The sequence below is a fragment of the Xenopus laevis genome, chromosome 1S (genome assembly GCF_017654675.1).
Source record: "Xenopus laevis strain J_2021 chromosome 1S, Xenopus_laevis_v10.1, whole genome shotgun sequence".
Lineage (NCBI taxonomy): Eukaryota > Metazoa > Chordata > Amphibia > Anura > Pipidae > Xenopus > Xenopus laevis.
Window position 1 is genome coordinate 190476045 of NC_054372.1, and position 18369 is coordinate 190494413.

At 40.0% G+C, this 18369-nt stretch overlaps 1 protein-coding gene across 6 annotated transcripts in view; it reads right to left on the minus strand.

Moving 5' to 3' along the window:
• Nucleotides 1-18369, minus strand: part of wdr7.S (WD repeat domain 7 S homeolog) — a 241781-nt gene that overhangs the window by 50258 nt on the left and 173154 nt on the right. For all 6 annotated transcript variants that reach the window (XM_041580608.1, XM_018244558.2, XM_018244561.2 and 3 more), the window contains 4 exons: nucleotides 17849-17966; nucleotides 11829-11978; nucleotides 10464-10546; nucleotides 3486-3585 (listed from right to left, as the gene is read on the minus strand). In XM_041580608.1, the coding sequence (XP_041436542.1) occupies nucleotides 3486-3585; nucleotides 10464-10546; nucleotides 11829-11978; nucleotides 17849-17966 (451 nt within the window). The remainder of the gene's footprint in view (nucleotides 1-3485; nucleotides 3586-10463; nucleotides 10547-11828; nucleotides 11979-17848; nucleotides 17967-18369) is intronic.

Below are 18369 nucleotides of genomic sequence, written 5' to 3' on the forward strand. Positions count from 1 at the left end.
GGACACTTAGCCAAGCGCAAATTTGTTACCACTGCGCTAATTCACTAAAATGGAAGTTGCGTTACAGCAGCCGAACGCTGGCAAAGTTTCGTTAGCGTTAATTCGTCAGCACGAGCATTTCTTGCCGATCTTTCGCTAGCTTTCAATTCTGCCTAACAAAATTTGTTAGTTCTCTTACTCTAAGGGGCACATTTACTTAGCTCGAGTGAAGGATTAGAATAAAAAATACTTTGAATTTCAAGTATTTTTTTGGCTGCTTTGACCATCTTTACACACTTTCATTCTATGCACATATTCATACACATTCCCAAATACACACACACTTTCCCCTTTTCACCACTCTACACACTTACACATTTCACATATACACATTATTGTGCAACTGCACAATAGAACTACACTTTGTTTTTAATTACACCACTTTACTACTTTTTTTCTGAAATGGGCGTTGGTTTAGGCAGTCTCTCCCTCTTAAAGGAACAGTAACACCAAAAAATTTAAGTGTTTTCAAGTAATGAAAATATCATGTAGTGTTGCCCTGCACTGATAAAACTGAACTGTTTGCTTCAGAAACACTACTATAGTTCATATAAACAAGCTGCTGTGGAGCAATGGTGGAAATTGAAAAACGGCTTTATGGCACAGGTTAACTAATGGATAACAGATAACACCATTAGACAGACAGAGCTTATCTGTTATCTGCTGTGTAACTTGAGCTTTTTCTCCTTTGAATGGCTGCCCCCATTGCTACACAGCAGCATATTTATATAAACTATAGTAGTGTTTCTTAAGCACAGCAGTTTTACCAGTGCAGGGCAACACTGCATTATATTTTCATTACTTTAAAACACTTTTATTTTTTGACGTTACTGTTCCTTTAAAAGCCGCTCAGCAGTTGGCGGGGGAGGATTTAGCACACAGTTTGAAACCAAGGCACAGGAGATGTGTACATAAAGGATTGTTACTAAACAGAGGTAAAATTCCTTTTTTACTATGATTAGAGGTTAATAAGTTAGGGACCACCATGTGGGGTTTTACCTTGACGTGGTATGGTGGCTTATCAATATTATGATCGTAACTTTGTAACAAAAAAAACCCTGTTTTAAAATTACATGCACTTGCATATTTAATTGAATCATTCAGACAGGGCTCTAAACGTTTTGAAATTGGCCTCAGGTGTGCACCCACAACCCCCCATTTTTGTACTTCGACCTTCGACTACGACTTTGAATCGAACTAAGAATTGTTTGACTATTCGATAGTTGAAGTACTGTCTCTTTAAAAAAAACTTCGACCACCTACTTCGCCACCTAAAACCTTCCGAGCATCAATGTTAGCCTATGGGGAAGGTCCCCATAGGCTTTCTAGCCAATTTGGGATCGAAGGAAAATCCTTCGACTTCGATAAGTTGAAGGATTTAACTTCGACGGTCAAATATCGAGGGTTAATTAACCCTCGATATTCGACCCTAAGTAAATGTGCCCCCAAGGTTAATTTGAATAGGGTCATATATACGTCTTTATTAGAGATGTTGGTGCAAATGCTTGAAGTGGCCACTTATTATTACACATGTCCAAGGAAGCAAAATAAAGAAAAAAAGATCCTCTAATGTCCTAGACATGAGCCCACCCTAAAACAAATGTGACATGCCCCTCAAATTAGTTAAAAAAATTGTTAACACAAAAATCTTTAATAGTTAAGACTTTTTAAGGCAATCCCACTTTAAAAAATGGCATACAAGATATGATGTCACTGACATAAAATTGAGGAGGCTGTAGGTTTGTTTTATCAGTTCGTCTGGTCTAAGGTGACGAAGGAAACTCTGGTGAAAGGTAACGTTCTGTAAAATTCGCACTTTAGTGAATTTGCAGAGTAAAGACTGTTACTCAATAGGGTACGAACATACACTAGTGACAGTCTCTTTCGCTAGCGAATTGTCCTCTACGCCTGTAATAAACTGGCGATGACCCCGAGGATGGGATTTTCTGTCAAATTGTCACTAGCGATGGCCACTTCGCTTTTTAGTAAATCTGCCCCTAATTAAATGTAGTCCATGTTATATGTGCAACCTATTTGTTTGTCGACACATCTATTTATTGTTCAAACACATGTTGGCCAGAAATAGAAGAAGCTCCAGACAAATCTCCATCGACCTTACAAAATGTTCTCATACTTGTTATATATTTTAAAATTTGTTGGGGAAGCCGTTTTAACACAAGGCATAATATCCCAAATCTAATAATACCCTGAATAAAAAAACAAACAGAAACTATATTAAACTTGTGTTTTCAGGCTTTTAAATAGAGATCAAGACTGTAAAATCAAATATGGGTAAAAATGTGGTATTTTATATTCCAGTCTAAATTTTCAGAAGTGATTTGGGCCTTCAAAGTTGTGCACAGGAGCTCACCATTTTGGATTATGTTAGGAGTGTTGGGAACACTGCACATGCTCAGTGTGGTCTGGTATATTGTGAGTGGGTCCCTAAGCTCAGTAAGTGGCAGCAGCACAGAGCATGTGCAGTGAATCAGCAGAAAAGCAGATGGGGAGCTACTGGGGCATCTTTAGAGGCACAGAACTCACTGTGGTCAGTACACAACCCTAAAACATGTGCAACAGTTATACTCTACAAGAGTTATGTAATAAAAGGCACTAGGTTTGCCCACGGGCAGTAATCAATAGCAACCAATCAGAAAGTAGCATTTATTGGTCACCTGATTAAAAGCAACCATCTTATTGGTTGGTATGTGTTACTGCTCCTGGGCAAACTTAATGCTTTTTATTACATTTGGGGGTACTTCTTTGTTAAGCTGTAGTTCTCCTTTAACTGGATTTCCAAGGTTTAATACTACCAAAAGGGCTTCAAATATATGTAACTCATTTGACAAAAGAAAAAAAAAGGTTCATATTACCATCAGCACTTTTTATTAACTCTCAAGAAACTATAACTATCTGGGATAACTAAAGAAATAATTTGAGGTAGTCTGTGCTCCATCTGAATTGCTTGTACAGGTATGGGACCTGTTATCCAGAATGCTCGGGACCTGGGGTTTTCCGGATAACGGATCTTTCTGTAATTTGGATCTTCATACATACAGTCTACTATAAAATGATGTAAACATTAAATAAACCCAATAGGCTGGTTTTGCTTCCAATAAGGATTAATTATATCTTAGTTGGGATCAAGTACAAGCGACTGTTTTATTATTACAGAAAAAATGTTGGATTGCTTGGATAAAATGGTGTTTATGGGAGATGGCGTTTCCGTAATTCTGAACAGGTTTCCAGATAACAAATCTCATACCTGTACATTTTATTATCAAAACTGAGAAAATATAAATCATTATTTCCAGGGATATTCACTGGAATTTCTCTATGAATGATGTTTTAGGTATTCCCCCTACGAAAGGGTCCAAACCCTTGTTTATTTCCCTCCAGTGATACCTGAACTGCACGTAGACACTGCTATCTTGACGTATTCATACCTGACATTTTCCTGTGCGGATGTCATACAAGGCCACTGTGCCAATACGGGCTCCCACTGCTATTCGGTGACTCCGCTCACAGTAGCTGACCATGTAGAACCTGGTAGAGCACAATAAAAATAAAGAGAGCGTCAATAGTTGACCAAGTGGAATAGAAAGAAAATTAGAAAGACTATGAGTGCTGCTCATGCTTAAAGGGATACTGTCATGGGGAAAAAATTTTTTTTCAAAATGAATCAGTTAATAGTGCTGCTCCAGCAGAATTCTGCACTGAAATCCATTTCTCAAAAGAGCAAACAGATTTTTTTTATATTAAATTTTGAAATATGACATGGGGCTAGACATATTGTCAATTTCCCAGCTGCCCCTGGTCATGTGACTTGTGCTCTGATAAACTTCAATCACTCTTTACTGCAGTACTGCAAGTTGGAGTGATATCACCCCCTCCCTTTTTCCCCCCAGCAGCCAAACAAAAGAACAATGGGAAGTTAACCAGATAGCAGCTCCCTAACACAAGATAACAGCTGCCTGGTAGATCTAAGAACAGCACTCAATAGTAAAAATCCATGTCCCACTGAGACACATTCAGTTACATTGAGAAAGAAAAACAGCAGCCTGCCAGAAAGCATTTCTCTCCTAAAGTGCAGGCACTAGACACATGACTGGGGGCAGCTGGGAAATTGACAATATGTCTAGCCCCATGTCAGATTTCAAAATTGAATATAAAAAGATCTGTTTGCTCTTTTGAGAAATGGATTTCAGTGCAGAATTCTGCTGGAGTAGCACTATTAACTGATGTGTTTTGAAAAAAACATGTTTTCCAATGACAGGATCCCTTTAAACTGGTGGAACACAAGGAACATGAAAAAGATTATTGATATCTGACCTGGATGAACCTTGAGGGACACAAATAGGATACAGAACATGTTAAGCTTCTGTGAAACTAAAATATTTTTATTAGGGATGCACCGAACCCAGGATTCGGGCTTTTTCAGCAGGATTCGATTTGGCCGAATCCTTCTGCCAGGCCGAACTGAATCTGAACCCTAATTAGCATATGCAAATTAGGGACTCGGAGGGAAATCATGTGACTTTTTGGTCACAAAACAAGCAAGTAAAAAATGTTTTCCCCTTCCCACCCCTAATTTGCATATGAAAATTAGGATTTTGATTCTTTGGCAGAGGATTCGGCCGAATCCAAAATTGTGGATTCAGTGCATCGCTAATTTTTATCCTGTACTGGTCTTGGTGGTTTGTGCATCTTCTTACAACTATTACATCATATCAAGGAGATTGGTGGCTTCTTTCTAAAAGTAGAAATGTTCGTTCTATCCAGAAAAAGCTGTGAGGCGTAAAATTCGAATTTAGAATTGTATCATTGCTATACTATTATCAAATACCATTTTGTAAATGGCTAGGCCCGAAACTGTTAAAATAGAAAAAGTTTTATTTTTTATTCTTGGTTAACCAAAGAGATGAAAGGGTAACCAAACATTAAAAGAAATGTTATTGCCTCAATACCTTAGAATTGTCTGGAAACCTAATCTCTCAGTGAAGAGAACGGTTCATAGATCTACTTTTCACAGGCAACAATAAAAACAATTTGTCCTGGTTTTCCTTGGGGTTAACAAACTCCACCAGTTCATCTTTTAACACAACAGACGCCTCCGTAGCACTCGTCAACATTTACAAATGAAATGGCAGAATTCATCAAATATTAATGCTTCTGATGCATGCTGGGATTTGTTTGTATACAGAAAACATGCGTACAACTATTTTCCTTGAAATCTGGGTCTGGTTTAAAGGGGACCTGTGACCCAAAAAAATTATTCAAAATCCTATTTTATCACATTAGTCAAGCAAAATGAACTTTAATTACATAATATACATTATTTGAATCTGGTTTCCTTCAGTCTGGGAATTTATAATTATAGCAAGCAGGCAGCAGCCATTTTGTGCACACTGTTATTAAGACAAGTCTTGTCTCATCTCAGAATCTTGTTTGTGCACCAGAATGGGGGACCTGATGTCCATCCCCGTGCCCTGGCTACACAATTAAATGGTGAAGAGAACGGGGGAATGTGGGGAGAGCCGTGACATCTGGGAAGTGCTGAATGGAAAGTGAAAGTAATTGTCTGCCCCGCCTCTATGCCTAAGGCATAGAGGAGGGGCAGCCAATACTTGATTGACAGCTATTTTTAAATGAGTTTACAACTATGAATGGTTTAATAAAAAATAGAAATTGGATTTCATGTTTAATTTGAAAAGGACTTTTATTATACAGCTTTGTGTGTCTGGGTGACAGATCCACTTTAAGCTGGCCATAGACGTGCAGATTTTAGCCTTGAACGTTGCCAACCTACCACTAACCATTCAGATTAAATAAAGTAGTAAAAGAACAAATCTGGACATGACAGCAATTGTATGAAATGTATGTATGATGTTATTGTTAGTCGACAGAAATCTTCTAACCTGTCCTATTGACTAAACAACCGATCACCATGGTGCGAGAAATGTCAAGACGATCCACACATTGTCCGAAAATCATTAGGAATCGGACTTTATCTTTCAGTCTATGGCCAGCTTAAAATATTTAAGGGATCCTGTCATGGGAAAACATGTTCAACATGTTTTTATATTCAATTGAAGCTTATCAGAGCACAAGTCACATGACCAGGGGCAGCTGGGAAATTGACAATATGTCTAGCCCCATGTCAGATTTCAAAATTGAATATAAAAAAATCTGTTTGCTCTTTTGAAAAATGGATTTCAGCGCAGAATTCTGCTGGAGCAGCACTATTAACTGATTCATTTCTAAAAAAAATTTTTTTCCCATGACAGTATCCCTTTAAGGTAAGTTTATGGTGAGATTTTCACATATTGTCCAATTTATCTCCAAGATAGATTCTAATGCCCAGAAGGTTAATTACTGCAATATTGGGGGATAGGTACTTATGTATTTTCCTATATAGTCTACATCAAACTGCTTAATTGGCTGATAGCAGCAGTGTTTTGATATATCTGTAAACTTACTATGAACAAAGCTAAAACATAATTTAGGGCCTTGAAGAGGAATTTATATAAAGTCTGCAAGCTTTAGAGTTTTTTTTTTACTTAACTGAGTTTTTTTACAGGAAGAAGAAAATGTTAAGGCTAAGGCAGTGCACTATCATGCCATTTTATAGTGAAAAATCTAAATTATTTCCAAGTTGGCTGTCACTGATCATTTTAAATGATGCTCAATAACCTTTTCCCTACAGGTTTGTTCCTCATCTTGCCTAAAGTATTTGTAGAGACCCATGAAGAGATGTGTTGGACTGTGATATGATGAAAAATCTACATTTCAAAGGCAAGTTATAGTTTTATTTTGGTACTGGCCTTTCGTGGCACCAGGAGAACTCTCTCACTGTAGGACAATTATCTTTTTTCCATCATAGAGTCATGTCACACATATAGCATTTAGCACAGTTTAAATCTAACAATTCTTAGAGGGGGCCTTGGATATCAGGTTTTCTGGAGGGCTCTAAGTGCAAGGCCAGACGTGGCGTTTTTACGTTGTGTTTTTAAAAAAGCTCAGTCGGGCGTAAATACGCCCCCGAAACCACACGCGACCTTTAATATGCGTTTTTCAGCACGTAGGATTCTTTTCCCAACATGCACTTCTCATTGTTCTCGTTCCCCATAATTCCGCTGGCTATAAATAGAAAATAGAAAAGCTATTTAGAAATAGAAAAGCTATTTACATGCAAAATGGAGCCGGAATGATCGTCAATACGCAACGTAACTACATCACCGGCCTAATACGCCGTAAAACGTATACGCGTCATTTATCTCGCGAGAATTGGGACGCCATATTTAAAATACGCTGCGCATTTATGTAAAGTGTGGTTTCAAACTTGCCAATCCCATAGAGACGATTGATTTGGTAGTTTCTTGACGTATTGGCTTTTCTGCTGAAAAAAGCCAATACTGGCGTCCCGTGGCGGATTTCGGCTTGCAAACGCCCTGTGCGAATTGCCATAGTGTGTTTTCCATTAGTTTCTGTGGTAGTGCAGTTTATGCGTAATTACGCCCGACTGAGCTTTTTTAAAAATGCAACGTAAAAACGCCACTCTGGCCTTGCCCTAAGTAGCCTGAAGAGCTCCAACTCTGCAGTGTACAACGTTACCGTAGGAGACTGGATCTCAATATAAATGATAAAATTATAGACAGTTGATAAAACCAGACACTAGCATTGCAGAAAATATCAGAATGCAGATGTTACCCCTCCAACCTAAACTAGTCATGAAGGAGAACAAATCCTTTCCACCCACCCAAGGCTTTCTTCATCAGCCTTCTCACCATTTCACAATTAGTTTCAAAATTGTCTCTCTTTCTTTTCCTCCTTTAAAAATGCAACGTTACACAGTGTGTTTAGCAGATATCATCTTGCGCCGCTTCAGGTCTTCTTCTATTGGAGATCGCCACAGGAGCAGGTGCAATTGAAGCTGATTGTTGCCAGTCAACCAGAAGTGGTGTAAGATGGTACCTGCCAACCTTGCTACACAACTCTGCTGTTTTAAAGAAGGTACACATAGATATATAATTTTAACAAAACTAACTGGTGATGAGAAGGAGAGGGGGTGCTAAAGGACGGAGTTAGTTATTCTTTAAAACTCAGCTTCTATGGTTATCTTACAGTGTCGGACTGGCCCACCAGGATACCAGGAAAACTCCCGGTGGGCTCAGGTGTCAGTGGGCCTCTTGCTCCTAATCATTTGGCCTAATTCATGGCCATTCCCTAATTCTTTAAGAGGCTTAATAATGGAAGAATTGAGTATAGTATGTAGAGATAAAAGACTAGGAGAATAAAGAGGTTGAGTGAGGAGAGGAGGAATAATAGTGTGGAAAGTGGGCCCACGGTCTAAGGTTTTCTGGTGGGCCCATGGTCTAGGGCAGGGATCCCCAACCTTTAGAACCCCTGAGCAACATTCAGAAGTAAAAGGAGTTGGGGAGCAACATATAGCATGAAAAATGTTCCTGGGTGCCAAATAAGGGCTGTGATTGGCCATTTAGTAGCTCCTATGTGGATTGTCGGCCTACATTGAGACTCTGTTTGGCAGTACAACTGTTTTTTATGCAATTAAAACTTGCCTCCCAAACGAGGAATTAAAAAACAAGCACCTGCTTTGAGGCCACTGGGATCAACATCCAAGGGGTTGGAGAACAACATGTTTCTCACGAGCTACTGGTTGGGGATCACTGGTCTAGGGTTTTCTGGTGGGCCCATGGTCTAGACTCTAGAGCTTTCTAGTGGGCCCTGGTCTAGGGTTTTAAGGTGGGCCTCTGACATCCCAGTCCGACACTGGTTATCTAGGACAACATACAAGCATTCATCACAAATCTTCAACCTTCAAGTTGCCGTCTATGTTTTGGGCCACCCAAGAGGGTTATGTCTGAGACCCGGGGAAACCATATTCAATGTAGAGACAGTGGCAATGCAAGCTATCCAGTATATGGGAAGCATAAATTTTGTTTCATGTATAGACGTCTTCTAAGTATGAACATTAGCTTGCACTGTTTCATCTTCTTCCAGACCATTAGGAATGAGACAACTGAAGTTCTTCTCTCACGTGATATTTTGAGTACTGGTACAATAAATGTAAATGTTGAAATAAAAACAACTATGCATATAGGTCAACTTAAAATCCACATACACTAACGTAGCCGGCTTCACCTTGAAATGCAATACCCAAGTTGCTTACTATGCAAATGCTCACAGATATTAACAGCTCAATTTAATAGAGGTTTGGGCAGCAAATAACATTTTACAGGGAGGATTTCATCACATTGCGAGGAGCAAGTTAATTAAGATACAAGACAATAAAAGCTTAGTTTTCAATAATGTGAAGAAGGAATTATGCTGCCAGACACCGCAGCTATTATCTCTGTAGGAGACATTTTTTTTTCCGACATTTAATGTGAGTTCTTGCCTTGATTTTGTCCTGTGCAGCATATTTCTGTTAAACTCAAACATAGCCGTGCAATTAAACATACAGAAATCAGCTTTGGAACCTTGAAATCTACACTGGACATCCCAATACCCAAGTGTCTTACCATGGCATTGTACAGGGTGAGCTCAGAGGCAAAAGTTGCCTAAAGGAGAACTAAATCCTAAAAATTAATATGGTAAAAATGCCATATTTTATATAGTGAACTTATTGCAGGAGGCTAGAGTTTCAGCTTGTCAATAGCAGCAATGATCCAGGACTTCAAACTTGTCACAGGGGGTCACCATCTTGGAAAGTGTCTGTGACACTCACATGCTCAGTGGGCTCTGATTGGCTGTTGAGAAGCTAAGCTTAGGGCTCGTCACTAATTATCCAGCAGAAAATGAGCTTCCCTGGCTGTAATATAAGCTGATGCTACAGGTTTGCTGATTATTAAATTCTGATGCTAATTGCACTGGTTTCTGTGCTGCCATGTAGTAATTATGTGTATTAATTACTAATCAGCCTTATATTGTGACATTTCTATTCTATGTGTACTGTATATTGTGAGTGGCTCCCTAAGCTCAGTAAGTGACAGCAGCACAGAGCATGTGCAGTGAATCAGCAGAAAAGAAGATGGGGAGCTACTGGGGCATCTTTGGCGAAGAAGTTTCACCCCTGGAGAAACATTATATGCAAAGGCAAAATCCTTGTATTTTTGGTGTCTTTAGGCAGAAGGCCCTAGTATGTTCTTTTATCTCTTGACTAAAAAAAGTCCCACCCAGTTTATTGCCTTTGCCGAAGCCTTAGATAATACATATTCATGACCTGACCCCAAAAGCCCAACAAGACAAAATATTGGTATTTTGAAATGCAAATACCAGGCATTCTACAAATGGTGAAACATTTTAGTGCAGACTAAGGGGCTGATTTATCAAAGACTGGAAAGAAAAATGTAAAGAATAAGAAAAGTATCTTTAAATACACATAGAGAAGCAGTTGAACTTACTTGCACACGGAAGGAAAGCATTCCTGAAGCCCTTTCTTCTTTAACAAGGAGCCTTCAAGGCAGTACATTATAATATCCATGACCTATTGAGTTAAAAGGAAAAGTAAAGAGATTACAATAAAGGAGAAAGCAAGCTATTAAGACTGTCAGCTTGTTAAAATGAATTTAGTGCAAATAATGGAGATTTACCAGACAGAACAAAGTGTCATAGAGCCTATCGGTTCAATATATCAGTAATAGTGATGGGCGAATAAATTCGCCTAGATACAAGACACACCAGCACAACATGGATAATTCCAGCAGGATTTGACCTTGCTCGTTTATTTGCGGATGCAACGTTTCGGGGCGTGTCACGCCCCGAAACGTTGCATCCGCAAATAAACGAGCAAGGTCAAATCCTGCTGGAATTATCCATGTTGTGCTGGTGTGTCTTGTATCTATACTGCTTCCGAGGTTGTCCAATTCCTCTAAACATCTAGCACCTGGAGTTCGTTTGACTTCGGACGGCCAGGGTGTGCGAGTGTAAGTTTTTCTTTTTTGTAAGTTTTTCTTTTTCGAATAAATTCGCCTGCCACAAATTCACTGCAAATTTCCTTGTTTCGCTGCTGGCGAATAAATTAACCCGTGAAAATTTAGAGAAGCCGAATTGGTGTTTTAGTCCTACAAGCAATAAAATACATTTTTGGGTGAAAACCTCGATTCGAATTTGATTTGAATTTGCAGCTCAATCCTATTCATGCAGTTCTATTTTTTTTAAATAGATTTCGATTTTTTTCCCGAATTTTGAGTTTATGGGAGTTGATGGAACTCCCATAAACTCGAAATTCGACCCTTGATAAATCTGTGTAAGAAGCGAGGTCCGGCGCGTCATTCCCCGCCGGCATCCAATCCAAAATGTCGGCACCTAGGGCAGACCACGTGGGAAGTCAACACCAGCTCCTTGTTTTGGACTTGTCGCCAGCATCAAATGTCACGACGCTGGCGTCAAAACATGCGGTGTCGACATGCAACGTCAGCACGTGACGCATGGCGTCACCACGCATGTTTTCGTGCCAAAATTCAGCTATAAAAGGACATCTGAGGCCAACAGCCTTTCCCATGAATAGGTTCTACTTCACTGTGTTCCTGGGTGCGATTATTGTGTTTTTGGGCTCTTGAGCTTGACTTCTGCCTGTTTCCCGTTTACGAATCCTTGCCGCCTGAACTGATCTTCTGCCCGTCTGACTACCCTTCTTCTTGACCCCATTTTGTAACGCGTAGTGTGTTTGGAAACCTCAAAGCTTCCTGCTTGGTCCGCTACTTCAAACTGAGCCTTCGGGCCCTGACAATCTGCCCCTAAGTGATAATGGAGCATTGAATATTTACCTCCACCAAGAGATCCACAACATCCGAAGGCATTTTTTCAATAAGAATTTCTATGACTCTCAGAATTTCCCCTTTAGCCCGAGCCAAGGCAGTAGTGTGGATATTCTGCTGAGACTGCGTATTGGCAGCCAGGGCCGTATGTCTGTGCACCTGGAAAAAAAATGTTTAAAATATAATACAATGTGTGACAAACACAAGAGAACGAAAAAAAAAAGAAAAAAAAAAGGTCAATACGCATTCAATCTATTTCATTTTCCCTGTGTAAGTGGGTCATGGAAATATATGTACATTTATTTTTCTTTGTTTTATAGACGCACTACACTGGCTCAGCCTCTGCATCAATAGATAATAAGCCACAACCCCTTCCCTATCACCTTCAACTGACTGTGTTTATATGAAGCCAGACGGACATGATTTGGATCTCTGGATCTGGATCTGGTTCTTTTAACATGATTTGGACAATAGCCCTCGAAGGGGGAACACGCATAAGACAGATCATGCACCTAAACACTGAGCAAGATCCACATGGAATGGGTTTGCTGAGATGCGAGTAAAAGAACTTGATTGGCCTGCACAAGGCCGTGAACCCAACCCAAGTGAGAACATGTCGGACAAATAGGAACACCAACTGTGAGGCAGGTTTGACTGCCTGAAATTACAATAACCTCACTAATGCTCTTGTGGCTAAATGGAAGCCAATCCCCAAAACAATGTTCCGATATCTAGTGGGAACCTTCCCTGCAGAGGGTATTATAGAAGAAAAGGTCAGACCAACCTTGGACTGGCAAGTGTTCATATACTTTTGGCAATAAAGTGTATGCAAAAAAACAAAACAACTTATGAGCTAATGTAATCAAAGCCATCAGATCTAGTAACCCATAGCAACTAACAATAAACCGGGTCACTGGGTTTCTAGCCATGCGTAAACTGTACAACTTTTATTACAATAATCTTATATATGCAGATCATATGGACAAACCCATTGGCAGGAGAGGTAGGGGTGGTGAGGGTAAAAATATAAAAATCTTTTAAAAAATTTACTAACTAAAAACAAACCCATTACAAGGAGAAGGGCAAGCATAAAAGTTGAGCTAGAGGAAGATAAGACTTTATTTTCCATAATAGCCTTCCCTTAAATTTGCACTCTCTTGCATGAAAAAGGCTAAAACAAGGGGAAAAACGACATTATTATGCAAAATCTCTGCAAACATCAGGGTTTCTTTAACTACGGTGGGACATCATTGCTTTCTTCATGAAGTTCACAGCCGTTCTCTCTATTGCATCATGAGCTGAAACAATTTCTGTTAGAACCAATGTTATGTTTCCATCCATTTTGTTTTTTTATTTAAAAAGGGCATTGCTCGGGGATCATGGCTTGAAGGTAATGCAGTTATAATGGCATTTAGTTCCTGAGGATGGATGACATGTTGCTTCTGATCTTTCGCCGGGGCCCTATTGCTATTTAACAACTGTGAGGGCAGAGACAGCATAAGATTCGGGGAGAAAATCGACAAATCGGCTCTTCTTCGGGCGACTAATCTCTTCGAAAAGCCTTCCCGCCAGCTAGAATCTAAATCGCCGGCGGGATGGCACTTGGATCGCTTCGTTTTCCGAAGTTGCCTCAAGTTATCTCATAAAGAAATTTTTCTTTTCCAAGAAATTTCCGAGCGCCATCCCACCAGTAATTTAGATTCTAGTGGCGGTAAGTCTTTTCAGGGAAATTAGTCGCCAGAAGAAGAGCCGATTTGTCGCCAGGCGACTAATTCTCCCCAAATCTTAGTGCGTGTCCTTACCCTAAATGTAAAGACATTATGACTTTACATGTCACGGAACTCAGAACTATTATTCTCCAGCTTTATTAAAAACCAGAAATGTTTTATCTGTCAGAGTTACAGCTTTGCAAAAAAAAATTCTCGAATAAAAAAAAAACCTATATTTTAAATTACAGTAACTGAAAGGGTGTCATTGCCATTACACTGAATAAAAAGTACAGAGTTTACTCACGCCTGCACAATTATAACACAAAAGGTATTTCTTGTTTGTGTGTGTGCTAGAGGTATAGGATCCATTATCTGGAAACCCATTATCCAGAAAGCTCCAAATTAAAGAATGGCTGTCTCCCATACACTTTATTTTATCCAAATAATCCCAATTTTTAAAAATGATTTTGCTGTAATAATAAAACAGTAGCTTGTACTTGATCCCAACTAAGATCTAATTAATCTTAATTGAAAGCAAAACCAGCCTATTGGGTTTATTTAATGTTTACTTGATTTTCTAGTAGACTTAAGGTATGAAGATCCAAATTATGGAAATATCCATTTTCTGGAAAACCCCAGGTCCTGAGCATTCTGGATAACAGGTCCCACGCCTGTACTTTCAGTGCTTCCCATTGGCTTAAGGGCAGAAAGGATCAGAGATGATTGTTTTCATCAATAACGCAAATGCAGCAAGTCACATGATCTTAATGGGTGCAGGGAAGTTGCCTAAAGTAGCTATACTACAGTGGTGTAAATGTAAATAAGAGAATTGATCAACTAAAGGAGATGTTGTTGACCTTTACTCGAGTGGAGATTGAGACACAAAGGCCAGTACTTAGAGAAGTGATTGTCAGGGGTTTGGTCAATCTGCCCTTCTTCAAACATTAAGCCTAATCACCTTCTGGTCAGCCAATGGCCCATTATGTACATCAGGGAGGGTTAGGTTTCTTTGTTATTATGTAGTCATATGAGATGCTGATTTTCATGCTGAATGTTTGTTCCTTCATTGATGTTTATATCTAATGGTATGCATTTGAATTAATGGCAGTTTAGCCTCCATGCATATTCTATCTATGCATGATTATTACATATGGTTTTCTCCATGATGCTTGTGGATAGCTGAAAGAATCAGGTTGACCATTTCCAAAGTAAAGATGGCCATAGACGCACAGATAATATTGTACGAAACAAATTTTTGTACGATATTCGGCGCATTTATGGTGGGAAAAGAGCCGACCGATATTGGCAGAAGACTTAAGCTGGCCATAGACGCCAAGATCCGATCGTAAGAATCGAGGATTCGTACGATTTTCAGACCGTGTGTGGAGAGTCCCGACATTTTTCGTCCGGCGGAGATCGGTCGTTTGGTCGATCGGACAGGTTAGAAATTTTCTGTCGGCTGCCGATAATATCTCTGCGTGTATTGCCGATCGTACGATTTTCAGTGGGAGACTGTCACTAGCTTTGTCGGACATAGATATCGTATGATTGCTGTCAGGGGCAGAGCATTGTTGATCTGTTCTTTAACTAATCTGACTGGTAAGACTTTGATCTGAATGGTTAGTGGCGGGTCGGGAGATGGGAAAGTCCGATCGTACGATGATTCGTACAATCGGATCTTTGCATGGCCAGCTTTAGATATCGGTCGGCTCGCCAATCAGGCTGGATGGAAAATTTTGATCGGGGCCTTTAAAGGAACCCAAACCTCGGCCATTGTTAGTGCTGAATCATTAGATACAGGTAGAATTCTATTGTTTCTATATGTATATCTGACGATTCAGCTCTACATGTGTGTATTGAAACAAACAATCTTTCTTGGAAAGATCTTTTCCAAGAAAGATCGGAATTGTAATGTCTATGGCCACCTTTAGGCAGACTATAAGAGTCAGCTGGATCTGATAACCGTCACCTACCACTGCCAGTAGTACAGGTATGAGACCTGTTATCCAGAATGCTCATGACCTGAGGTTTTCCGGATAAAGGATCTTTTTGTAATTTGGATCTTCATACCTTAAATCTACTAGAAAAGCACTTAAACATTAATTAAACCCAATAGGCTGGTTCTGCTTCCAATAAGGATTTATTATATCTTAGTTGGGATCAAGTACAAGCTACTATTTAATTATTACAGAGAAAAGGGAAATCGTTTTTAAAAATCTGAATTATTTGGATAAAATGGAGTCTAGGGGAGAGGGCCATTACGTAATTTGGAGCTATCTGGATAAATTGCTAATCAGCCCAGTGCTAATTCAGCCACAACCTGACTCTTGTTTTTAAACTCATGTCCAAACTACTCACCAGTAGTGAGGTCAAAAAGGGGCAAAGTATTGTGCAACTGGAGCTGGGACACCATAACTGTTGGAGAAGGCCCATCACATGCAGCTGGGCTTAATTTACCATCCTGAGCCCACCTGACCTAAGGGTAACGCATGGTTTCTGGGCTAGTCTGTGCACTGATACCTGCACCCTAGATAGAAATGGTTCTGTCGAAAGCACAGCTCGATCATATAGCCTACCTGGCCTTTGGAATGATCAGGAGTTTAGGACTATGAAAGACAAGGCTTTTTGGTGGCTGTGTTAAATTGTTGGCAACAGGTTATCAGAAAAATCACACTTGAGGAAGGGCAGTTGGTGTCCCGAAACGTTTGATCATGACCTGCGTGTCCTGAGCACTTCAATAAATCTGGGAACAACCCGCTTTTGACTTAGGTATTGGTTTTCCATTTTTTTCAGAGTATGTACAACTGGTGGTGGGTGAGGCCAGTACCAACCATAACTTTTTTTTTGCATATCAGAAAAGTCTTGACATCAGCCATAGGGGTCAGGGCACACAGGCAGATTCAGAGAGATTAGTCACCCTGCGACAAATCTCCTCTTCTTCGAGGGGTGACTAATCTTCCCAAACTGCCTCCCCTGCCTTCCCGTCGGCTAAAATGTAAATCGCCGGCGGAATGGCACTTAGAGCGATTCGTTTTCCGTAGTCGCCCGAAGTTGCCTCACGAGGAAACTTCAGAAAGCCGAAGCAATTTGAGTGCCATCCGGCTGGGAATTTTGCACATTTCAGCAGGTAAGTTATTAAAATTATGTAACTGAATGAAATTACCCAACAATGTATTTTGCCACAATCATAAGATTTGAATGATTTACCGGCAGCAATTTATTTTGCTGGCAATGGAAAGATGGCAATTAAAAGCGGGTGGAAAAATGGTCTGGCTGCCACTGCCCGTACAGGCAAATGCTCAGGAAAACGTATTTATATCAAAGATGGCAAGACCACTGGAACATAAAGAAACTATTTAAAGACCATTTTAAACCCCCAAATGACATTTTGCCTAAATATCTTTACAATTTCCATTATTTTTTCAGTACCGTATATACTCGAGTATAAGCCGAGTTTTTCAGCCCCCAATATATGCTGAAAAACTCAACCTCGGCTTATACTCGGGTCAAGCGCAAAAACGGTCGCCGGTGTCTAAGAATAGTCGCCGGCGCCTAAGAATAGTCACCGGCATCCAAGAATAGTCGCCGGCGTCCAAGAATAGTCTCCAAGAATATTCGGCAGCGTCCAAGAATGGTCGCTGGCATCCAAAAACGAGACGATGGCACCTCCAATGGGAGCAGAAACCCTCAATTTTTTGATTGAAACTTACCAGAAGCTGCTGCATTTCTCACCCTAGGCTTATACTTGAGTCAATAAGCTTTCCTAGTTTTTGGAGGTAAAACTAGGTACCTCGGCTTATACTCGGGACGGCTTATACTCGAGTATATACGGTAGTTTAAAGTTATTGGATATCTGGAAGCAGTACCTGCCTGCTCCATTTTATCCTCTGTCCTGGTGGCTCTGTCTTTTGAAACAGTGTTTTAGAAGCCAGCTGATTAGATTTGCTGAAATATGCCGGCTGAAAATCTGGTGCGAATACACTGGCCTGATGTTGGCACGAAGATGCAAAAAAATCTTGTGTTTCTTTGCTGAAATCAGCCAAGTGGTTTTGACCCGCAACTGACACAAGGGTTCCTTATGTGAACAGAAGAAGAAGCTTCACAAACAACTTTCAAAGCAATGAAAATGTTTAATGAATGCATATAGGAAAGTTGCATAGAGTGAGATTTCGTTCTGTTAAGAAAAGTTTCTGGGTTTTTTTTTGTCTACATCCCCGTTAAATCTGCTTTGAAACAAGACCCAGGCATTAACAACTGCCAGCTATTTTACAGTTAGAGATTTCTATTGATATAAAAGAAAAGAGAGTGAAAAGTTGTTACCTCCTTGGCGATGGTTGTTATGAAGGCGGGTGGTCTGGCCGTGGCAATGAGCGAGAGTGCGTGTCGTGCAGAGCGGGCGGAGTCAGCTGCTGGACTCAGGGGCAGTCCAATTGTGATGCTAAATAGGGATCAGGCCAAAAAAAAGGAAAAGAGAAAGAAAAAGAAAAGAAGCATTAGAAATATAGAGTGAAAAGATTAGACACAGCTTATAATGTCAGCTCAAGGTCAATGAGTTCAGTCAGACAGTTAGAATATAATGGACTTCTAACAATGAGCAGTGATTAGAAGTCAGGGTGTTCCAGCATCAAATACTAAATCGAATAATTAAGTGTGAAGAAAACAGTATGTGCATCTGTCCAAAGTGTTCACAGTGCCTTGTTAACAAATTATAGGGACATAGCTGGGAAGGCATAGAGCAGAGAATGGGACATAGCTGGGAAGGCATAGAGCAGAGAATGGGACATAGCTGGGAAGGTATAGAGCAGAGAATGGAACATAGCTGGGAAGGCATAGAGCAGAGA